The sequence below is a fragment of the Protomyces lactucae-debilis genome, assembly GCF_002105105.1.
Source record: "Protomyces lactucae-debilis strain 12-1054 chromosome Unknown BCR37scaffold_5, whole genome shotgun sequence".
NCBI lineage: Eukaryota > Fungi > Ascomycota > Taphrinomycetes > Taphrinales > Protomycetaceae > Protomyces > Protomyces lactucae-debilis.
The window spans coordinates 458,390-480,627 of record NW_024467997.1 but is presented as its reverse complement, the minus strand read 5'-3'; the positions used below and the strand labels follow the sequence as shown (position 1 = coordinate 480,627).

The 22,238-nt window shown below is 49.5% G+C and overlaps 10 protein-coding genes across 10 annotated transcripts; 7 read left to right on the top strand and 3 right to left on the bottom strand.

The window, feature by feature from the left end:
• The first annotated feature begins 1,280 nt into the window (after positions 1 to 1,280).
• BCR37DRAFT_378003 (uncharacterized protein) lies at positions 1,281 to 2,804 on the top strand. The gene is made up of 2 exons (XM_040868946.1): positions 1,281 to 2,383; positions 2,425 to 2,804. The coding sequence occupies exons 1-2, from the start codon at positions 1,447 to 1,449 to the stop codon at positions 2,643 to 2,645; spliced, it is 1,158 nt and encodes a 385-aa protein (XP_040726807.1). The 5' UTR covers positions 1,281 to 1,446; the 3' UTR covers positions 2,646 to 2,804.
• Positions 2,805 to 2,910: 106 nt separating this feature from the next.
• Positions 2,911 to 3,789, top strand: BCR37DRAFT_257050 (uncharacterized protein). Its single transcript, XM_040866683.1, has 2 exons — positions 2,911 to 3,144; positions 3,191 to 3,789. The coding sequence occupies exon 2, from the start codon at positions 3,194 to 3,196 to the stop codon at positions 3,671 to 3,673; it is 480 nt and encodes a 159-aa protein (XP_040726806.1). The 5' UTR covers positions 2,911 to 3,144; positions 3,191 to 3,193; the 3' UTR covers positions 3,674 to 3,789.
• A 1,565-nt stretch (positions 3,790 to 5,354) lies between these two features.
• BCR37DRAFT_378000 (uncharacterized protein) lies at positions 5,355 to 6,879 on the top strand. Its single transcript, XM_040868945.1, has one exon. It carries the CDS (start codon positions 5,521 to 5,523, stop codon positions 6,718 to 6,720), a length of 1,200 nt encoding a protein of 399 aa, XP_040726805.1. The 5' UTR covers positions 5,355 to 5,520; the 3' UTR covers positions 6,721 to 6,879.
• Positions 6,880 to 6,999: 120 nt separating this feature from the next.
• BCR37DRAFT_257034 (uncharacterized protein) lies at positions 7,000 to 7,864 on the top strand. Its single transcript, XM_040866682.1, has 2 exons — positions 7,000 to 7,219; positions 7,266 to 7,864. The coding sequence occupies exon 2, from the start codon at positions 7,269 to 7,271 to the stop codon at positions 7,746 to 7,748; it is 480 nt and encodes a 159-aa protein (XP_040726804.1). The 5' UTR covers positions 7,000 to 7,219; positions 7,266 to 7,268; the 3' UTR covers positions 7,749 to 7,864.
• Positions 7,865 to 10,275: 2,411 nt separating this feature from the next.
• BCR37DRAFT_377997 (uncharacterized protein) lies at positions 10,276 to 11,054 on the top strand. Its single transcript, XM_040868944.1, has one exon. It carries the CDS (start codon positions 10,337 to 10,339, stop codon positions 10,814 to 10,816), a length of 480 nt encoding a protein of 159 aa, XP_040726803.1. The 5' UTR covers positions 10,276 to 10,336; the 3' UTR covers positions 10,817 to 11,054.
• Positions 11,055 to 11,812: 758 nt separating this feature from the next.
• On the top strand, positions 11,813 to 13,414 carry BCR37DRAFT_257024 (uncharacterized protein). The gene has a single exon (XM_040866681.1). The coding sequence runs from the start codon at positions 11,892 to 11,894 to the stop codon at positions 13,266 to 13,268; it is 1,377 nt and encodes a 458-aa protein (XP_040726802.1). The 5' UTR covers positions 11,813 to 11,891; the 3' UTR covers positions 13,269 to 13,414.
• A 502-nt stretch (positions 13,415 to 13,916) lies between these two features.
• BCR37DRAFT_377995 (uncharacterized protein) lies at positions 13,917 to 14,322 on the bottom strand. Its single transcript, XM_040868943.1, has one exon. It carries the CDS (start codon positions 14,273 to 14,275, stop codon positions 14,060 to 14,062), a length of 216 nt encoding a protein of 71 aa, XP_040726801.1. The 5' UTR covers positions 14,276 to 14,322; the 3' UTR covers positions 13,917 to 14,059.
• Positions 14,323 to 15,392: 1,070 nt separating this feature from the next.
• On the bottom strand, positions 15,393 to 15,860 carry BCR37DRAFT_377994 (uncharacterized protein). Its single transcript, XM_040868942.1, has one exon. It carries the CDS (start codon positions 15,808 to 15,810, stop codon positions 15,469 to 15,471), a length of 342 nt encoding a protein of 113 aa, XP_040726800.1. The 5' UTR covers positions 15,811 to 15,860; the 3' UTR covers positions 15,393 to 15,468.
• A 484-nt stretch (positions 15,861 to 16,344) lies between these two features.
• Positions 16,345 to 17,128, top strand: BCR37DRAFT_257006 (uncharacterized protein). Its single transcript, XM_040866680.1, has one exon. It carries the CDS (start codon positions 16,494 to 16,496, stop codon positions 16,893 to 16,895), a length of 402 nt encoding a protein of 133 aa, XP_040726799.1. The 5' UTR covers positions 16,345 to 16,493; the 3' UTR covers positions 16,896 to 17,128.
• A 698-nt stretch (positions 17,129 to 17,826) lies between these two features.
• BCR37DRAFT_407931 (uncharacterized protein) lies at positions 17,827 to 19,325 on the bottom strand (the record flags this gene model as incomplete). Its single annotated transcript, XM_040872130.1, has 2 exons — positions 17,827 to 18,915; positions 18,936 to 19,325. 2 exons carry the CDS (start codon positions 19,323 to 19,325, stop codon positions 17,827 to 17,829), a joined length of 1,479 nt encoding a protein of 492 aa, XP_040726798.1.
• Between the last annotated feature and the right edge of the window lie 2,913 nt (positions 19,326 to 22,238).

Here is a 22,238-nt window from a genome sequence, read left to right as displayed (position 1 = left end):
ACAGCTCCTTCTGTTGCACTTGCGATTGCTCGGCTACAGATGCTGTTTGTGATTCGTCGTGCTTCCAGTAGTTTCCCGAGTCAAGCAATTATATCACCAAGCTATTGTGGTAGTACTTTCTACACGTGAAGCCAAGGTTGACTTGCAAGCCTTTCAACCTCACAAAGGTCTGGACATCAACGACTTTGTATTGACCTATCAACGCCGTTCATTCGATTGAAGCTGACTCCATGACGCAACAGGATCGGTGTCCTCCAAATGTGAGAGTATGGCCACATGTACTGCAGCTTTGACACCTCGTAGCTGCCTATACCTACTGTCCCAGCGCATAACCCCGAGTCGAACGTGGGCTTGTCGTCAGTGACGGCAAACTACAATGACGGGAATCGTTGTATGTTTGTCGAAAGTGCATATCTTGAATTAAGGAGCACGACTGTCGCATGTGTTCCGGGTCGCGAACGAAGAGAAGACACTGCTGCGTGGCAGCACAGCTTCAGAAAGATCCGTATCAAAGAGTTCAGTCCTTGTGACCTTCCGGACTCAAATTGTCCAGGACCAAAAGGGAAAAGTCAGTTTGAGCACACAGCTGAAGGATCAATAGGATGATCATGCAGGAGGAAGGCTGAATCAAAGGGGTCGGAATCGGCAACTTCACACCTCATTCTCACAACACCCCAAAATGCCTCTATAGTGGAAAACGCCATCACATCTATTTGGAATGATGCGTAATACCGTGATGACGTGAATTGTCCGTGATCAAGCAGCTGCGGCAGAATACGGATGAGGAGCAGAGAAGACGCTCATGGTCCTTATTTCCCATTTTGAAGACTAAGGGGTGACCAACACGTGAAAGCACACGATATGTGCCAGGGAGACAAAGTAGCAAGCCAAGCCCTACTCCTCTGTACTTTACTGACTGCTCAACAACATCCGCCAGTCGAGCAAGTCAGACTGCAACTACATACTGTCTGTCGTCTGCGGCTACTTTTGCCTCCTGAGATGATCATTTTCTCGCGCGAGTCTACTGCTGCATCATGTCTCAGAGCAATTTTGTCGTTCTTGACTATTCTCGCAGCATTGATGCATCTCATGCTGTCGTTACAAGCTCTTGGACACCCGTCGAGTGCTTCTGGAGAGGCTGCTCGCGACAAGGGTAAAGGCAAAGATCCTGTCCAGGGAGGTACAAGTGAAGCTGTGTTTGATGACGCCATCTCGAGTGAACAACTCCGGAGTTGGTTTGGTCAAACGAACCTGTTTCTTGCCGGGCCCACACCTGCGGCTCGTCCTCTCTGCTACAGTGCTTCTTTTTCATTCCTTGGACTGCGGAAGACTGGCTGGGAAAGAACACTTCCTTATGATCAGAGGTCAGATCCAAAAACGAGAGAGAAGTATTGCGCCAGACACTGCGAGCTCGAGCTGCAGAATCATGCACTGAAGGTTTATCAAATGTTTAGATCTGACCTCAAAACGTCAAAGTCATGTGTGAGGTCTAAATACTTTTCACTGGGCAGCAGAGTGACCGTCATTCATGATCCGGGAGCTCATTGTGGATTCCTGGCATGTCCTTATCGATCATCAACATGCGCTTGTAGATTCACTCTTCACCTCCCGGCTATCTTCATGACGAGAATCACAGCAAGACCAATCAAGGGAGGACGTACAGGCCAATATTACATTTCGCCAGAGGTTGAAAAAAAAGAGATTTTGAGGCGTAAAATACCAAATCACGCTTTTTCATGCTCATCCCGCGGAAATTGTAACATTGAGAACATCGCAGAATATGTGCTTCCATCAAGCGAGTCGACCACATGGATGGAGGAGACTCACAAGGTCACAAACAAGAATTTCGAGTGCAGTGCGACGCTGCTCACCTTCAGTGGTTGCTTATGCTCTGATATACCTGGAAGCTGCCAAAAACACAATGACATGACTCTGGCAAAAATAGATTGTCGGTCTCAGCTGCAAGTGTCCACTCACGGACAAGTTGGTGGTTCGTCGCGTCAGCAGTCGCATGAGATCTATGGAACTTCGGTGCATGATCTTTGTCAGCAGTTCAACAACACGGCAGATCCATTCCACCTTGACAGTGACGACACCGTGGTGTATTATTCAGCCTTTGCAGCTGAGATATTGGGAGATTCATTTAGTGCAGAGTGTCTTCAAAATATGCCTGCTCCTGGACAAGGCTCATCCTCGGGACACCGAGAAGGAATCTGTCCAATCAACTTTGAGCAATGCGTGCCTCTTCCAAATGCTGATGTCGAGCAATATTCTATGGCACGGCTTCCTGTCGAGGACAATCCGTTGAATTGGCCTGCGTACCAAAACGATCCGCAAATTCAGGAATTCTACTACGGCCACGATGCCCAAGATGATCAATATGGTTACAACTCGGCTGCTGGGTCATCTCACGGGCGTACCAAGAGCCACACCGATGGCAGGATCCAGCCGCAGGGACAAGTCAGTGGCAAGGCATAGGATCGGACCAAGAGCAAGATCCAGCGGCAGGGACAAGTCAGCCGCAGAATCCAGGACCAGGCGAAGGGCAAAACCAAGGCCAACACCAGCGGCAGAATCAATGGCAGTATCCAGGGCAAGATCAAGGCCAAGACCCAACATTCGACAAGCCTTGGCCTTTTTATTGACAAGGTTCAGGCGCTTACACAGAAGCGAGATGCCGACTTATTCAGAACTGACCTCAGTGTGTCAGGCTTTGTTACTCGATGCTACACGACTTGATTAGCTTCCCACCCATATATCTTAGCTTTTATAGCACTGCAATTGTGATGCTGACAATCAGGCGACGGCCCTTGTGTGAGCACTGTCTAACCCTGTCTGCGTCTGAGCTGGATTGAGTCTACAAGCCGTCTGCTCTCTGCTGTTGGTTGTTGCACACCAGAAAGCGCCCGCCCTCAACACAACTCCACCCACAATCAAGCAACTTCCCCCTCACCGCGCAAGTCCTCCGGTGGATCAGCGTCGCAAGATACACAGCAACAATCCCGCAAGCCGCAGTGCTCAACTGTCGACAACTTTATAGAGACTTGGCGACACGCGAATCTGCCGGGTCGTCTACTTTCGTCGATGGCTACATTGAGTCATCGTTGAAGGAAGAGCAAGGCGAGGTATGTGCTTCAAGGCGAGGTATGTGCTTCAAAATATCTTGGTGGACAGTAGCTAACATGACTAGCGTATGGGTAAGGCCAGCTTCAACTCCAGCAACAATGCCGCGAAAGCGCGCTCAAAGATGGCGTCCGTTGCGGCATACAGTCAAGTTATCTTTGACATCACACCCGCCAAGAGCTCGACCAGCAGCAACGGTGTGGATGTGTCAACACCGCCCGCAACTTTGTCATCGAGCAGCAAGTCAACAGGCAGTAGTGGTTCGATGCAGCACAGCCGACTTTCGAGATACGTCAAGGATAAACCGGATCTGACGCCCATCAATGCTGTGCCTAGCCTCACATCCTCTACTTCTCTTGGTATGGGTGAGTTCTATGGCAGTGTGCCGAGGGGCTCGCTCGGTCTCATTTCAAGCTCCGTACCCATCAACTTATCAACAAGTGCCGGCGGGACTATCTGGTCGCCTCATCGCCACGCTTCGCGTCCGTCAAAATCAAGCTGGCGCTGCAAAGAAGAATTGTGCGTGTTCATGCAAATGCGAATTGGATGAACTTGTGGATGTGCTGAAACGCCAGATGGACTTTCATGCTTTCATTGAAAACATATGTTGCATGCGCGACCTTCACGTTTCCTTGCGCGGCCAGGTTGCTGTTCTTCAACCAGAGGGATTATGCTCCGCTGACTGCTTCAGGCTCTCAAATTGTTTGCTCTCTCGCACCTGAAAATCCGCCTACGAGGTGGGCTGCAACATTGGACTTGAGATGAACGCACGGCTCGAAGTACTAGGGGCGCTGCGATTCTAAAGCCTGGCTGGGCTGCTCGCACTCCGGCCCACGGGCTATAGGTTCACTCTTGGAGCTATCACAGCCATATCGCGTCTGGTCTTTCGAAGTGTGACGCGCTTGCGCACGCCGCTCTTGGCTCCCCCTTCGCTTTTCATTCATTCACAAAACAGCTCCTTCTGTTGCACTTGCGATTGCTCGGCTACAGATGCTGTTTGTGATTCGTCGTGCTTCCAGTAGTTTCCCGAGTCAAGCAATTATATCACCAAGCTATTGTGGTAGTACTTTCTACACGTGAAGCCAAGGTTGACTTGCAAGCCTTTCAACCTCACAAAGGTCTGGACATCAACGACTTTGTATTGACCTATCAACGCCGTTCATTCGATTGAAGCTGACTCCATGACGCAACAGGATCGGTGTCCTCCAAATGTGAGAGTATGGCCACATGTACTGCAGCTTTGACACCTCGTAGCTGCCTATACCTACTGTCCCAGCGCATAACCCCGAGTCGAACGTGGGCTTGTCGTCAGTGACGGCAAACTACAATGACGGGAATCGTTGTATGTTTGTCGAAAGTGCATATCTTGAATTAAGGAGCACGACTGTCGCATGTGTTCCGGGTCGCGAACGAAGAGAAGACACTGCTGCGTGGCAGCACAGCTTCAGAAAGATCCGTATCAAAGAGTTCAGTCCTTGTGACCTTCCGGACTCAAATTGTCCAGGACCAAAAGGGAAAAGTCAGTTTGAGCACACAGCTGAAGGATCAATAGGATGATCATGCAGGAGGAAGGCTGAATCAAAGGGGTCGGAATCGGCAACTTCACACCTCATTCTCACAACACCCCAAAATGCCTCTATAGTGGAAAACGCCATCACATCTATTTGGAATGATGCGTAATACCGTGATGACGTGAATTGTCCGTGATCAAGCAGCTGCGGCAGAATACGGATGAGGAGCAGAGAAGACGCTCATGGTCCTTATTTCCCATTTTGAAGACTAAGGGGTGACCAACACGTGAAAGCACACGATATGTGCCAGGGAGACAAAGTAGCAAGCCAAGCCCTACTCCTCTGTACTTTACTGACTGCTCAACAACATCCGCCAGTCGAGCAAGTCAGACTGCAACTACATACTGTCTGTCGTCTGCGGCTACTTTTGCCTCCTGAGATGATCATTTTCTCGCGCGAGTCTACTGCTGCATCATGTCTCAGAGCAATTTTGTCGTTCTTGACTATTCTCGCAGCATTGATGCATCTCATGCTGTCGTTACAAGCTCTTGGACACCCGTCGAGTGCTTCTGGAGAGGCTGCTCGCGACAAGGGTAAAGGCAAAGATCCTGTCCAGGGAGGTACAAGTGAAGCTGTGTTTGATGACGCCATCTCGAGTGAACAACTCCGGAGTTGGTTTGGTCAAACGAACCTGTTTCTTGCCGGGCCCACACCTGCGGCTCGTCCTCTCTGCTACAGTGCTTCTTTTTCATTCCTTGGACTGCGGAAGACTGGCTGGGAAAGAACACTTCCTTATGATCAGAGGTCAGATCCAAAAACGAGAGAGAAGTATTGCGCCAGACACTGCGAGCTCGAGCTGCAGAATCATGCACTGAAGGTTTATCAAATGTTTAGATCTGACCTCAAAACGTCAAAGTCATGTGTGAGGTCTAAATACTTTTCACTGGGCAGCAGAGTGACCGTCATTCATGATCCGGGAGCTCATTGTGGATTCCTGGCATGTCCTTATCGATCATCAACATGCGCTTGTAGATTCACTCTTCACCTCCCGGCTATCTTCATGACGAGAATCACAGCAAGACCAATCAAGGGAGGACGTACAGGCCAATATTACATTTCGCCAGAGGTTGAAAAAAAAGAGATTTTGAGGCGTAAAATACCAAATCACGCTTTTTCATGCTCATCCCGCGGAAATTGTAACATTGAGAACATCGCAGAATATGTGCTTCCATCAAGCGAGTCGACCACATGGATGGAGGAGACTCACAAGGTCACAAACAAGAATTTCGAGTGCAGTGCGACGCTGCTCACCTTCAGTGGTTGCTTATGCTCTGATATACCTGGAAGCTGCCAAAAACACAATGACATGACTCTGGCAAAAATAGATTGTCGGTCTCAGCTGCAAGTGTCCACTCACGGACAAGTTGGTGGTTCGTCGCGTCAGCAGTCGCATGAGATCTATGGAACTTCGGTGCATGATCTTTGTCAGCAGTTCAACAACACGGCAGATCCATTCCACCTTGACAGTGACGACACCGTGGTGTATTATTCAGCCTTTGCAGCTGAGATATTGGGAGATTCATTTAGTGCAGAGTGTCTTCAAAATATGCCTGCTCCTGGACAAGGCTCATCCTCGGGACACCGAGAAGGAATCTGTCCAATCAACTTTGAGCAATGCGTGCCTCTTCCAAATGCTGATGTCGAGCAATATTCTATGGCACGGCTTCCTGTCGAGGACAATCCGTTGAATTGGCCTGCGTACCAAAACGATCCGCAAATTCAGGAATTCTACTACGGCCACGATGCCCAAGATGATCAATATGGTTACAACTCGGCTGCTGGGTCATCTCACGGGGCGTACCAAGAGCCACACCGATGGCAGGATCCAGCCGCAGGGACAAGTCAGTGGCAAGGCATAGGATCGGACCAAGAGCAAGATCCAGCGGCAGGGACAAGTCAGCCGCAGAATCCAGGACCAGGCGAAGGGCAAAACCAAGGCCAACACCAGCGGCAGAATCAATGGCAGTATCCAGGGCAAGATCAAGGCCAAGACCCAACATTCGACAAGCCTTGGCCTTTTTATTGACAAGGTTCAGGCGCTTACACAGAAGCGAGATGCCGACTTATTCAGAACTGACCTCAGTGTGTCAGGCTTTGTTACTCGATGCTACACGACTTGATTAGCTTCCCACCCATATATCTTAGCTTTTATAGCACTGCAATTGTGATGCTGACAATCAGGCGACGGCCCTTGTGTGAGCACTGTCTAACCCTGTCTGCGTCTGAGCTGGATTGAGTCTACAAGCCGTCTGCTCTCTGCTGTTGGTTGTTGCACACCAGAAAGCGCCCGCCCTCAACACAACTCCACCCACAATCAAGCAACTTCCCCCTCACCGCGCAAGTCCTCCGGTGGATCAGCGTCGCAAGATACACAGCAACAATCCCGCAAGCCGCAGTGCTCAACTGTCGACAACTTTATAGAGACTTGGCGACACGCGAATCTGCCGGGTCGTCTACTTTCGTCGATGGCTACATTGAGTCATCGTTGAAGGAAGAGCAAGGCGAGGTATGTGCTTCAAGGCGAGGTATGTGCTTCAAAATATCTTGGTGGACAGTAGCTAACATGACTAGCGTATGGGTAAGGCCAGCTTCAACTCCAGCAACAATGCCGCGAAAGCGCGCTCAAAGATGGCGTCCGTTGCGGCATACAGTCAAGTTATCTTTGACATCACACCCGCCAAGAGCTCGACCAGCAGCAACGGTGTGGATGTGTCAACACCGCCCGCAACTTTGTCATCGAGCAGCAAGTCAACAGGCAGTAGTGGTTCGATGCAGCACAGCCGACTTTCGAGATACGTCAAGGATAAACCGGATCTGACGCCCATCAATGCTGTGCCTAGCCTCACATCCTCTACTTCTCTTGGTATGGGTGAGTTCTATGGCAGTGTGCCGAGGGGCTCGCTCGGTCTCATTTCAAGCTCCGTACCCATCAACTTATCAACAAGTGCCGGCGGGACTATCTGGTCGCCTCATCGCCACGCTTCGCGTCCGTCAAAATCAAGCTGGCGCTGCAAAGAAGAATTGTGCGTGTTCATGCAAATGCGAATTGGATGAACTTGTGGATGTGCTGAAACGCCAGATGGACTTTCATGCTTTCATTGAAAACATATGTTGCATGCGCGACCTTCACGTTTCCTTGCGCGGCCAGGTTGCTGTTCTTCAACCAGAGGGATTATGCTCCGCTGACTGCTTCAGGCTCTCAAATTGTTTGCTCTCTCGCACCTGAAAATCCGCCTACGAGGTGGGCTGCAACATTGGACTTGAGATGAACGCACGGCTCGAAGTACTAGGGGCGCTGCGATTCTAAAGCCTGGCTGGGCTGCTCGCACTCCGGCCCACGGGCTATAGGTTCACTCTTGGAGCTATCACAGCCATATCGCGTCTGGTCTTTCGAAGTGTGACGCGCTTGCGCACGCCGCTCTTGGCTCCCCCTTCGCTTTTCATTCATTCACAAAACAGCTCCTTCTGTTGCACTTGCGATTGCTCGGCTACAGATGCTGTTTGTGATTCGTCGTGCTTCCAGTAGTTTCCCGAGTCAAGCAATTATATCACCAAGCTATTGTGGTAGTACTTTCTACACGTGAAGCCAAGGTTGACTTGCAAGCCTTTCAACCTCACAAAGGTCTGGACATCAACGACTTTGTATTGACCTATCAACGCCGTTCATTCGATTGAAGCTGACTCCATGACGCAACAGGATCGGTGTCCTCCAAATGTGAGAGTATGGCCACATGTACTGCAGCTTTGACACCTCGTAGCTGCCTATACCTACTGTCCCAGCGCATAACCCCGAGTCGAACGTGGGCTTGTCGTCAGTGACGGCAAACTACAATGACGGGAATCGTTGTATGTTTGTCGAAAGTGCATATCTTGAATTAAGGAGCACGACTGTCGCATGTGTTCCGGGTCGCGAACGAAGAGAAGACACTGCTGCGTGGCAGCACAGCTTCAGAAAGATCCGTATCAAAGAGTTCAGTCCTTGTGACCTTCCGGACTCAAATTGTCCAGGACCAAAAGGGAAAAGTCAGTTTGAGCACACAGCTGAAGGATCAATAGGATGATCATGCAGGAGGAAGGCTGAATCAAAGGGGTCGGAATCGGCAACTTCACACCTCATTCTCACAACACCCCAAAATGCCTCTATAGTGGAAAACGCCATCACATCTATTTGGAATGATGCGTAATACCGTGATGACGTGAATTGTCCGTGATCAAGCAGCTGCGGCAGAATACGGATGAGGAGCAGAGAAGACGCTCATGGTCCTTATTTCCCATTTTGAAGACTAAGGGGTGACCAACACGTGAAAGCACACGATATGTGCCAGGGAGACAAAGTAGCAAGCCAAGCCCTACTCCTCTGTACTTTACTGACTGCTCAACAACATCCGCCAGTCGAGCAAGTCAGACTGCAACTACATACTGTCTGTCGTCTGCGGCTACTTCTGCCTCCTGAGATGATCATTTTCTCGCGCGAGTCTACTGCTGCATCATGTCTCAAAGCAATTCTGTCGTTCTTGACTATTCTCGCAGCATTGACGCATCTCATGCTGTCGTTACAAGCTCTTGGACCCCTGTCGAGCGCTTCTGGAGAGGCTGCTCGCGACAAGGGTAAAGGCAAAGATCCTGTCGAAGGAGGTGCAAGTGATGCTGTGTCTGATTATCATCCTCCTGACTATCAACAGCTCCAGAACTGGTTTGGTAAAAAGAACGTGTTTCCTGCCGGGGACTTTCTCTTCCAAAATCCTCTCTGCTACAACGCTTCGTTTTCATTTCTCGGATTGCTGAAGTCTGGCTGGGAAAAAACCCTTCCTCGAGGTTCTGGATCAAAAGAGGGGGAGGAGTATTGCAAGTCTCAATGTGAGCGAGAGCTGAGCAGCTATGCAAAAAGGCTTTATGGTGAATTCCCTCAGATCATACCGTCCTGGTCCTCGAAATGTTTGCAAGCTCGATCTTTTACACTGTGCAGCAGAGTCACCGTCATTCATGAGCCAGGAGATCTCTGTGGATACCTGAAATGTCCTTTTCGATTATCAACATGCGCTTGTGAACTCACTCTCCACCTGCCGGCGATTTTGATGACAAGGATTATAGTATCACCAATTGGGAAAGGCCAGTCAGTCCAATATTACGTCTCGCCAGAGGTGAAATTAAAAAAATTACAAAAGCCTGGCATACCCGAACGCTGGTTTTCCTGCAAACCCGTCGGAAGGTGTAGCATTGAAAACATCGCGAAACTTATGGTCCCAACGAGCGAGTCTGCCACATGGTTCGCGAGGCATTACGAGGTCAACGCAATGGGATTCAACTGCGGCTTGAAGCGAAAGGCCACAAACGCAAATGCATGCCTTTGTTTTAAGAGTGGGAGATCAGGGCCGCCAGAACCTGAGCAATGCGAAGGCCACAAAGAAATGACTGTGAAGTGGCAAATTTGTCGGTCTCAAGTGTCCTCTCACGGACAAGTTGTTGGATCGTCGCATCAGCAGCCGCATCAAATCTATGGAACTTCGGAGCATGATCCTTGTCAGCAGTTCAACAACACGGCAGATCCATTCCACCTTGACAGTGACGACACCGTGGTGTATTATTCAGCCTTTGCAGCTGAGATATTGGGAGATTCATTTAGTGCAGAGTGTCTTCAAAATATGCCTGCTCCTGGACAAGGCTCATCCTCGGGACACCGAGAAGGAATCTGTCCAATCAACTTTGAGCAATGCGTGCCTCTTCCAAATGCTGATGTCGAGCAATATTCTATGGCACGGCTTCCTGTCGAGGACAATCCGTTGAATTGGCCTGCGTACCAAAACGATCCGCAAATTCAGGAATTCTACTACGGCCACGATGCCCAAGATGATCAATATGGTTACAACTCGGCTGCTGGGTCATCTCACGGGGCGTACCAAGAGCCACACCGATGGCAGGATCCAGCCGCAGGGACAAGTCAGTGGCAAGGCATAGGATCGGACCAAGAGCAAGATCCAGCGGCAGGGACAAGTCAGCCGCAGAATCCAGGACCAGGCGAAGGGCAAAACCAAGGCCAACACCAGCGGCAGAATCAATGGCAGTATCCAGGGCAAGATCAAGGCCAAGACCCAACATTCGACAAGCCTTGGCCTTTTTATTGACAAGGTTCAGGCGCTTACACAGAAGCGAGATGCCGACTTATTCAGAACTGACCTCAGTGTGTCAGGCTTTGTTACTCGATGCTACACGACTTGATTAGCTTCCCACCCATATATCTTAGCTTTTATAGCACTGCAATTGTGATGCTGACAATCAGGCGACGGCCCTTGTGTAAGCACTGCCTAACCCTGCCTGCGTCTGAGCTGGATTGAGTCTACACGCCGTCTGCTCTCTGCTGTTTGGTTGTTGCACACCAGAAAGCGCCCGCCCTCAACACAACTCCACCCACAATCAAGCAACTTCCCCCTCACCCCCGTCAGCACAGGTCAAATCATCGCCGCCTCTGCGCTTTCCTAGTCGCATTCAGGCCTCAACAGTGCGCGCATCAGTCCAGCTGGCGTACCACACACAAGGGACGTTACGCAAAGACTACGTGTCCCCGTTGCGATCGGCCTATCAAACGAGTCGCGTCGCATACCCAAACAAAAAGGCGACACCGCGGCCCCTTCTCCCTGTATTCGTCTGGCCCTTTAGGCTCTTCTGTACGTCCAAAGATCAGTAGAAGAGTCTAGTGGAACAAAAAGGCTCCACGACCGGCGTATCTTTCAGCATCCTTTACACATTTCGAGACGCCATCCAGCATGTCGCGACACAACAGTTCTTCATCGCACTCAAATCCGTCCGAGCATAGCTTCCCCTTCCAGAATGACGAAGACGATGATACTCTCACACATCCAACACTGCTACCAAACGGTATTCTCAACGATGACGAGGATGAAGATGACGTTGTCCCGGCCTGGCCGCGCAAGTCGTCCGGTGGATCAGCGTCGCAAGAAGCACAGCAACAGCTATCGCCAGCCGCAGTGCTCAACTGTCGACAGCTTCCTACAGACTTATCGGCACGCGAATTCGCCGGGTTGTTTACTTTTGCCGATGGCTATATTGAGTCGTCGTTGAAGGAAGAGCAAGGCGAGGTATGTGCTTCACAATATCTGGGTCGACAGTAGCTAACATGACTAGCGAACGGGTACCGCCAGCTTCAACTCCAGCAACAATGCCGCGAAAGCGCGCTCAAAGATGGCGTCCGTTGCGGCATACAGCCAAGTTATCTTTGACATTACACCCGCCAAGAGCTCGACTAGCAGCAACGGTGTGGATGTGCCAACACCGCCCGCAACTTTGTCAACGAGCAGCAAGTCAACAGGCAGTAGTGGTTCGATGCAGCACAGCCGACTTTCGAGCTACGTCAAGGATAAGCCGGATCTGACGCCCATCAATGCTGTGCCTAGCCTCACACCCTCGAATTCTCTTGGTATGGATGAGTTCTATGGCAGTGTACCCAAAGGCTCGCTTGGTGTCATTTCAAGCTCCGTACCTACCAACTTTTCAACAAGTGCAGGCGGTACTGTCTGGTCGCCTACATCGCCGCGCTTTGCGTCTGTCGGTGGTGATTTGGCCAAGTCGCCGCCTACAGGGTTTAGTATGCTGCCACCACCGACGGCCAAGGAAGATGACGCCTGGTCACGCTCGACCACCGCCACTCGATTTGCTGGATTGAGCTTGAGTGGTGGTCCTCCTGATCTTGCGCGAGGGACTGCCGATCGCAATGGTGCACAAGGCGGTATGAGTCCCATTTTGAGTCATGGATTCCCTTCTATTGACAAATCGCTTGGATCGCCTCATTTGAATGGCAATGCACCACCTTTCGCTGGCACTTATCAGCATGCTGGCATAGGATTCAATCCTGCTTCTGCAAAGCAACACGCTGGCATGACGAACAATGCGTATGCAGCTATGAATCCTACCGCTACCGGCTTCGTGGTTGGTAATCGACTCGGTCCTGCCTTCATCAACACCAATCCAGCTGATCAGAATCCGCCCTGCAATACGCTCTATGTGGGCAATTTGCCACTCGCAACAACGGAGGAAGAACTCAAGAGTTTGTTTTCTCGTCAGCAGGGGTACCGACGTCTCTGCTACCGCACCAAATCGAATGGACCTATGTGCTTTGTGGAATTTGAGGATGTTCATTATGCCATTCAAGCACTCAAGCTGTTGCAAGGTGTTATCTTGAGTAGCAGTATCAAAGGAGGCATTCGTCTCAGTTTCAGCAAGAATCCACTGGGTGTGCGGAAGATGGATGCAGGACAAGGGTTTGTGCCTCAACAGCAATCGCAACAACAGCAACATCATCACCATCATCATTCACATACATTGCAACAACATCAGCAGCATGGTCAATCGGGTGCATTGATGGGACAGCATGCGCATATGGGCGCTCCGGGACATCTTCTGAATAATGGATATGCACCACTTGCACCGCCTGGTCTGGCGTCATCAAATGGACACACTACAAGTCATGCTAGTCAGCAACCACCCATCGGTGTGTTTGGACACGGTATGCCACCGGCTCAGCATCAGGCTCAATCCTCCCAAGCTCCAGTCTGGCGTTGATTCCACTATTCTCCAGCGCAATGACACCATCTCTCTTATCTATTGGCATGAACAGTACTGTTTTATTTCATCATTTTCCCGCTATTTCATCATTCAACACACACGACCATGCAACAGCACAGAGCACACAGGGTTGCTCACGGCATCTATACCAGCATCCTTCCTAATACGTGGCAAGGGACACGCTCTTTCTCACATGCTTGGCGCGGGTGGAAGGTATTTCGCTCGGATTGCCTCATCTTCACTTCCTCTATTCCATAATTTTGCGACATCCATTACCTTACTCATTGGTTATACATCTTCTAGGTTTGTGCTCTCATGTTTATGATTCTCTTGACTGAGTTCTGCTTCTAGAATCTCTTCTTCATCCGCGATGCCATTTTCGTATAATTGTGTGACTTGTTGTAGACCCAGACTGAGTAAAACTTAGCTATAGTTGTGCATGACTGAATCGATGTTTGCGCATACAAAGCGAAATGAAATCCTTGACAAGCGATCGCAACCACAAATCAATATGCATATACAACTCAGAATGAATTATCTCATGTAGTCAGCTGCAGTAGCTGACCTTTCCAGCTAGTACAAGGCGTAAATGATAAGAATACTACGACATCTGGAGCTAATTAGGGGCGTCACTCCAACTCAAATGCGTGCGTTACGCTGAACGATAAAAGCAAGGTATCAAAGTTGATGCCTGAACGAGCATCACCTCCGACAGTAGGTTCGAGGGTGCTGAATCCCAGGGCTAGGTAGAAGTCCAATGATCTGCGGCTGGAGAAGAGACCCTTCCATTAGATGAAGTGCAAGGGACGCCGGTAAGAGTCAGCTTCGTCTTCGTGCGAACCATCCTGACTGTCATCACTTCCTTCATCATGACTCCCTTGCATCTGGCCTTCATGGCTCGAAGGACCGCATGTCATCCGATGTGGTTGGTCAAACCAAGGAGGGTTGTCGAGACCAGGGTTGTTGCAGGACCTGATTGTCAAGACGTTTCGATCTACTGGCATCCCGGTCTGCGGATCCTGCTCCACATTCGATCGCTGTGCTATCCATGCCATCACCTCATTTGGATTCAGTTGCGGATCTGCTGTGGTAGGCCATGCATTGTTGCCCACCCATGCTGCTTGGCCAGAGGTCGATGCGTGTGCGTGAACTGCGGTATTGGCAGGAGTACTTCCGTGGGCAGCAGGCGCGAGGCATTGCTCTATCAGCTGGTTGGTGCCGACTGTATCCAAAACAGCCATCTTTGCTTTTTTCTTGCTTTTTCTGTGACCCTTTGGGACTTTGTGACCTTCTTCACATCTTCCAGGCCTAAACAAATGTACATTCTTTTTCATACTTGCCGAATGCAAGCAATTGCATGACCAATCCCAATCAATTTTGTCGCAGGGCAAATTGTGTTTACTGACTTCACTCTTGACCTGCCATTGGATTGTTGACTTCTCGCCTGTCACAGGATGCGTAGAGTCCGAGATCCAAGCAACCTTTTTGCTTATATCTTCGTAATGACAAAGGCTGGGCGGGTCATTTCCCAATGCGAAAAATCCACGCCAGTAAGACTTTGGTCTGTGGGGCGACAGCTCATAATACCCTCTACCCAAGCTCAACCATGGCATTTTGATACGCTCGAGGTAATTGACCAATGTGCAATTACAGTTGATTGTACAGGAAACCGGAACAAGATAAGTTTCGTAAGAGACGCCGATGTTGGCGCTGAAACTTTGGATGCAATTGTCCTTTTTAAGGCGCCTGACGTCGTGATCTTGTTCCTGCTTGTACTTTGAATGTTGCTTTAGACACCAATCCTTACATTGCTCTGTAGTGAGGCTTGAAAGATTCGGCATGTCAATTGCGCACACTGCTTCATCTCTCCACAATGGGAAAATATGGGAAAGATAGAATGTTGCATTGTAGCAACTACGCACCCTCTTAGCTGCGGCGTCAACTGCGGGAAGTTGAAAGTAGTCAATGCCTTTCACTGCAGGTGGAAGATCCGACGCTACAGTCGCTGAGGTGCTGCCTCCACCGGTTGCAAATTGTCCATCTCCGCGGCCTGGAATTTTGATTTGCAAGTCGACAGCACTTTCCTGTCCACGATTGGAATTCTGACCATGAGATCGGCCAGCTTCGGCTGCTGCATGCTGCAGCTCCAGGTGCATGACCAATAACAAGAGTGAAACAAGTGTGAACGTGAATGTCATCAGGGATGAAGAGTTGCGATAATGCATTCTCGCAATGCTGATGGCTGGCGCGAAAGCTTGTGAAGGTCTTGAGAAGAGATTCGGTCGATAGCGCACAAGAGGTGAGAGCGGGCAGACGTGTCTAAATCAGCCGTTTGGCAGAAAATGCACATCGCAAGTAAAGGAGTCCATTTGACGAGGCATAGGATCAGGCGGGTCTCCTGAAAATGCTCCATGCGATGGTAGTATCTGGCGATATCATTCGAATCAGGGGCATACGAATAGTCCAACGACTGCTGTTGATCTGTAGCGTCCAAATGCCGAATGCAAACTGGTGATACTGTAGCTTTCACAACAACCATGAGATCCCGTTGACAGCTGTAGGTTTGCGATACTTCATCTTAAGCTCGAGGCAACTGAGAATTCTCGATCATTGCAGCGAGACAGGAGTAAAGCCAACAGAGCATTGAGTAGGGAGTCCTTGAAGCTTCATGCGTCAGGAACCAAGCTCAAGGAGACGATCTAGCCCTATAAGCCTAAGATAGTCTCACCGCTAAATACTAGTGCGCAGCCCGTTGTTGTCCAAACTTGTCTCACGCTCCATCTACCTTTCTGGCGGCAGGACCATCAATATCGCAATATCAATATCCAGGCAGTGAAGCTTCGTACAAGATCAGATCTAGAACAGTCATCTCCTGCAGACTGCTCAGAAGGTCATCGTCTTCCTTGCTTCCATTTGTCTGCTAGAAGCGTTACTCGATGCGCATCATGCCGACGCAAGACCCATGACTCCTGGTCACGCTCAACAACCGCCACTCGATTCGCTGGATTGAGCTCGAGTGGTGTTCCTCTTGTTTTTGGCGAAGTATTGTCAAACGCATTGATATACAAAGCGGTATGAATCCCATTTTGAGTCATGAATTCCCTTCAATTGACAAATCTCTTGATTCACCTCATTTTGAATGGCGATGCACCACCTTTCGCTGGCACCTATCAGCATACTGGAATGAGATCTAATCCTGCCTCTACAAGATGAGACACTGGCATGATGAAAAATGCGTATGCAGCTTCAAATCCTGCGACTACTAGTTTCGTGATTGGTACTCGCCTTGCTCCAACCCGCATCAACACCAATCCAGCTGATCGAAACCCGCCCTGCAACACGCGCTATGTGGACAATCTACCACTTGCAACAACGGAGGAAGAACTCAAGAGCTTGTTCTCTTGTCAGCAGGGGTGTCGACGTCTCTGCCACCGCACCAAATCGAATGGACCCATGTGCTTTGTGGAATTTGAGGATGGATGCAGGACAAGGGTTTGTGCCTCAACAGCAACATCATCACCATCATCATCCACATACATTGCAATAACGTCAGCAGCATGGTCAAACGGGTGCATTGATGGGACAGCATGCGCAGATGGGCGCTCCTGGACATTTTGTGAATAATGGATACGCAGCACTTGCACCGCCGGATCTAGCGTCATCAATTGGACACTCAAGTCACGCTAGTCAACAAACACGCACCCATCGGTGTGTTTGGACACGGTATGCCACCGGCTCATCATGAGACACAATCAAAACAATCAGACGCAATCCTCTCAAGCTCTAGTCTGGCGTTGATTCCACTATTCTTCAGCGCATTGACACCATCTCTCTTATCTATTGGCATGAACAGTACTGTTTTGTTTCACCATTTTCCCGCTATTTCATCATTCAACACACACGACCATGCAACAGCACAGAGCACACAGGGTTGCTCACGGCATCTATACCAGCATCCTTCCTAATACGCGTCAAAGGACACGCTCTTTCTTACATGCTTGGCGCGGGTGGAAGGTATTTCGCTCGGATTGCCTCATCTTCACTTCTTCTATTCCATAATTTTGCGACATCCATTACCTTACTCATTGGTTATACATCTTCTAGGTTTGTGCTCTCATGTTTATGATTCTCTTGACTGAATTCTGCTTCTTGAATCTCTTCTTCATCCGCGATGCCATTTTCGTATAATTGTGTGACTTGTTGTAGACCCAGACTGAGTAAAACTTAGCTATAGTTGTGCATGACTGAATCGATGTTTGCGCATACAGAGCGGAATGAAATCCTTGACAAGCGATCGCAACCACAAATCAATATGCATATACAACTCAGAATGAATTATCTCATGTAGTCAGCTGCAGTAGCTGACCTTTCCAGCTAGTACAAGGCGTAAATGATAAGAATACTACGACATCTGGAGCTAATTAGGGGCGTCACTCCAACTCAAATGCGTGCGTTACGCTGAACGATAAAAGCAAGGTATCAAAGTTGATGCCTGGACGAGCATCACCTCCGACAGTAGGTTCGAGGGTGCTGAATCCCAGGGCTAGGTAGAAATTCAATGATCTGCGGCTGGAGAAGAAACTCTTCCATTAGATAAAGGCGGGCGGCTCAGCCGAAAAGTGATCAGCGTAGCCGGCGATATCATCATCTTGATTTCCATCAGTTCCTTGCTCCAAACCCCTTGCCTCTGGACATCATGGCTCGGAGCAACGCATATATCTGCATGCGGTTGTTCAAACCCTGGATGGTTGAAGAGACCATGATTGATGCAAGACTGCATTGTCAAGACGTTCCGATCTACTGGTAGTCCGGTCGTTGGATTCTGCTCCACATTCGACATTGTTGCTATCCATTCCTCCCAGTCATTTGGATCTAGTCGCAGGTCTGCCGTGGCAGGTTCTGCACTGTTGCCCGCCAATGCGGCTTGGCCTGAACTTGACGCGTCTGCGTGAGCTGGATTATCGGCAGGAGTAACTCCGCGGGTAGCAGGCGCGAGGCAATGCTCTGACGACTGGTCAGAGCCGGCTGGCCTCGAAGTATCCAACTTCGCTCCTGAGCTGCTTTTTTTGGATCCCTTGAATTCTTTGGGTGGTTTCGGACCTTCTCCACATAGTCCAGGAACAAAGTGATGTTTCTTTGGTTGTAGCCTTCGCTCACAGAAGCAAAAATTACCCCACTCAACCTTGTCGCAAGGTAGATTTTGTTGACTGACATCACATCCGACCTGCCACTTGACTGTTAACGGAGTGCCTGTCGCAGAATCTGCTAACGGGGTGCCTGTCGTAGGATCTATGATCTGCGACACCCACCCTACTTTTTCGAACAGATCCTCGTAATGACAATCTAGGGCTGGTTTGCCAGTCGGTTCCGGAGGGTCTCCGGATAACGCTGGAACTTGACTCCAGTAAGACTTTGGTTTGGAAGGCGACAGCTCGAAATGACCACCCTTGTATCTCAATTTTGGCATCTTGATACGCTCGAAGTAGTTGAGAATGGTGCAGTGACAGTTGATTGCACATGAACCCGAAATGACAGAGGTCTTGGAAAAGTATTTGATATCAAGCCTGGGGCTCTGGATGCAAGTCTTCTGTGAAACATCTCTAGAGAAGGACCGGACTTGCTTCGCTTCGTAAGCTTCATGTTGCTGTGAACACCAAGACTTACAGTCCTCTGCATTGAATCTTGGAAGGCTTTTATCTTGGAAGGCTTTTCGGTTGCGCAGACTGCTTCGTCCGTCGCTAATGGACCGATATACTCGATCAAGAACGTTGCGTTGTAACATTTGCGTGTCGCATTGCCTGCGTCATGCGGAAAAAAGTCAAGGCCTTTAACTGCAGGTGAAAGACCCGTTGAAGTGGTCGCTGAGGTGCTGCCTCCAAGTTTTGCCAATTGTTTCTTCCCGCGACCGCGCTTCTTGCTTTGCGAGTCGACACCTTTTTTCAGTCCATGATTGGAGTTTTGACCATCAGATCGGCCAGCTTCGGCTGCTGCATGCTGCAGCTCCAGGTGAATGACCAATAACAAGAGTGAAACAAGTGTGAACGTGAATGTCATCAGGGATGAAGAGTTGCGATAATGCATTCTCGCAATGCTGATGGCTGGCGCGAAAGCTTGTGACAGTCTTGAGAAGAGATTCGGTCGACAGCGCCCAAGAGGTAGGAGCAAGCAGACGTGTCTGATTCAGCCGTTTGGCCTGGAATGCACATCGCAAGTAAGGGGCCCCATTCAACGAGGCATACGATCAGGCAGATCCCCTGGAAATGCTCCTTGCGATGGTAGTATCTGGCAATATCATTCGAATCAGGGGCACGCGCATGGCTATACGACTGCTGTGGGCCCGTAGCGTCTAGAATCCTATCCATAGGATATCAAGAGACGACACCGTAGCTTCCGCAACAACCATGAGATCCCTTGGACAGCTGGAGATTTGCAATACTTCATCTTAAGCTCGAGGTGACTGAGAATTTTTGACCGTTGTAAAAGTCTTCCGCGTGGTGCGAACCTCCAGATGGAGCGGCACGCTTTCACGAATGAAACATCACAAACACAAGGGGCTAATAATTCGGCCGGTCGTCATTCAAACTAATCCTCATTCTGCTGGAGTTAAATTTACTATCCAATCTATCTAGAAATGTATGATTAGAGGCGCTTATGCATTGGTCTCGAACTGAGTCGCCCAGATCGTGTGAAGGTGACATTTCCAGGCTCTGCACTCAAAGGCTTCCCCTCTACCATGACACCCGCGGCTTCAGTCAAAGTTGACCTTGAATTCTCTTCTTAACTTACCACAGCTGACTTGTCAGCCTGATTGGGCTTCTTTTGAGCTTGCTTCACAGCGTGGCTGGCCAGAGAAACAGCCTTCTTCTCCGCTGCCGCAGCCTCCTTGGCCACTTTGGCTGCAGCGCAAGCCTCTCGTTTTTGACGAGCCTCAGCTTCCTTGTCTGCTTTTTTAATAGACCTTGCTGTTTTTCCAGCCGCTCTTTGTTCGACATGTCCCGTCCTTGTGGACGCTCAGCTTCAATGTCTCGTGCATGCTGGACCTCAATAGGGCCAACAAATAAAGCGCTCGTCCGTCCATCCGACCTCAACTGCTCCCCAAACTTCAGCTGTCTTTTCTTCTTTGGCTGATTTCGCTTGACAACAGCCTTTAGCTGCGAGTTCTCCAGCTTTAAGGCGTCATACGCTGTTTGGGCCTCAGAAAGCCGGTGTGCCAGGAATTGGAGGGACTTTTGCGATTTTTGATCAGTATTGGCAATTGTCTGCACCAAGAATCGGCACATCTTTGCTGGTCTGGATACAGTAAATACTTCAGTTGGCGGTCTTGAACTGTCGGGGTGTTGTTGGGCTTAAGCGGGTAATGGGGTCGCTGGCTTTTTGCGCAAAAGACCCAGGGCTATCTCCGGATTGAACGGCCAAATGCCAGGTTTTTCCCAGGCGGACTCGATAAACTTCGTAAAGAAGGTCGTCTGATAGGCCAGCCAAAAGATGGGAAAGAAACCTCGCTTCTTGATTGAGCACTGTCCTCCTGAATCTGTGACCATCTGATTAAGGTCTTGGCTATAGCAACTGGCCAAAGGGCTGAAGCACCCAACGTCCAAAGGTTGCAATCTATGCGTCGAGTGAGACGGATAGAAGGCAAAATAGATCTGCAGTTCAGTGCACTTGCTGATGAATTTTGTGTTCAGGTGCGAGCCGTGACCATCAAAAAGTAGGAGTCTCCAGGAGCGTCTGGATTTGAGTCGCGACTCCTTGTCGAAAATTTCCACGAGCCAGTGTATGGCGACCTCATCAGATGCTCACCCATTGAGCGAGCTTGCAAAATAGCAATTGTGCTCATCTGTCTTGAAATCCTCAATCCAAGCATTTTGAACGACGCCGGAGTCAGCCTTGTAAATAACAGCGGGCGATAAAGTTGTCCCATCTGCGTCAGAGAACAAGCTCAGAGAGACGATCCAGCCCTATAAGCCTAAGATAGTCTCACCTCTAAGTCTAATGCGCAGCCCGTTGCTGTCCAACTTGTCTCACACTCCATCTACTTCCTGGCGACAGGACCATCAATATCCTAATACCAATATACAGGTAGTAAAGCTTAGTTCAAGCTCAAATTTACAATGGCCATCTCCTCCAGTTTGCTTAGAAGGTCATTGTCCTCCTTGCTTCCGCTTATCTGCTAGAAGCGTTACTCGACGCGCATCATGCCAACGCAAGACCCATGACGTCTGGTCATGCTCAACAACCGCCACTTGATTTGCTGGATTGAACTCGAGTAGTGTTCCTCTTGATTTTGGCGAAGTACTGTCAAACGCAATGATATACAAGGCGGTATGAGTCCCATTTTGAGTCATGGATTTCCTTCTATTGACAAATCTCTTGATTCGTCTCATTTTGAATGGTGATGCACCACCTTTCGCTGGCACCTATCAGCATACTGGAATGAGATCTAATCATGCCTCTACGAAACGAGACACTGGTATGATGAAAAATGCGTATGCAGCTTCAAATCCTGCGACTACTGGTTTCGTGATTGGTACTCGACTTGCTCCAACCCGCATCAACACCAATCCAGCTGATCGAAACCCGCCCTTCAATACGCTCTATGTGGGCAATTTACCGCTTGCAACAACGGAGGAAGAACTCAAGAGTTTGATTTCTCGTCAGCAGGGATATCGCCGTCTCTGCTACCCCACCAAATCGAATGGACCTATGTGTTTTGTGGAATTTGAGGATGTTCATTACGCTAATCAAGCACTCAAGCTGTTGCAAAGTGTCATTTCGAGTGGCAGTCTCGATGGAGGCATTCGTCTCACATTCAGTTAGAATCCACTAGGTGTGCGGAGGATGGATGCAGGACAAGGGTTTGTGCCTCAACAGCAATCATCATCATCATCATCATCATCATCATCATCATCATCATCATCATCATCATCATCATCATCATCATCATCATCATCATCATCATCATCATCA

Coding starts and splice junctions, on each gene's coding strand:
- BCR37DRAFT_378003 (XM_040868946.1), top strand. CDS start 1,447: ATGTTTAGATCTGACCTCAAAACGTCAAAGTCATGTGTGAGGTCTAAA. Junction 2,384..2,424: donor TGCCCAAGATGATCAATATG/GTTACAACTCGG, acceptor GGGCGTACCAAG/AGCCACACCGATGGCAGGAT.
- BCR37DRAFT_257050 (XM_040866683.1), top strand. CDS start 3,194: ATGGGTAAGGCCAGCTTCAACTCCAGCAACAATGCCGCGAAAGCGCGC.
- BCR37DRAFT_378000 (XM_040868945.1), top strand. CDS start 5,521: ATGTTTAGATCTGACCTCAAAACGTCAAAGTCATGTGTGAGGTCTAAA.
- BCR37DRAFT_257034 (XM_040866682.1), top strand. CDS start 7,269: ATGGGTAAGGCCAGCTTCAACTCCAGCAACAATGCCGCGAAAGCGCGC.
- BCR37DRAFT_377997 (XM_040868944.1), top strand. CDS start 10,337: ATGCCTGCTCCTGGACAAGGCTCATCCTCGGGACACCGAGAAGGAATC.
- BCR37DRAFT_257024 (XM_040866681.1), top strand. CDS start 11,892: ATGGCGTCCGTTGCGGCATACAGCCAAGTTATCTTTGACATTACACCC.
- BCR37DRAFT_377995 (XM_040868943.1), bottom strand. CDS start 14,275: ATGCCAGTAGATCGAAACGTCTTGACAATCAGGTCCTGCAACAACCCT.
- BCR37DRAFT_377994 (XM_040868942.1), bottom strand. CDS start 15,810: ATGGTTGTTGTGAAAGCTACAGTATCACCAGTTTGCATTCGGCATTTG.
- BCR37DRAFT_257006 (XM_040866680.1), top strand. CDS start 16,494: ATGATGAAAAATGCGTATGCAGCTTCAAATCCTGCGACTACTAGTTTC.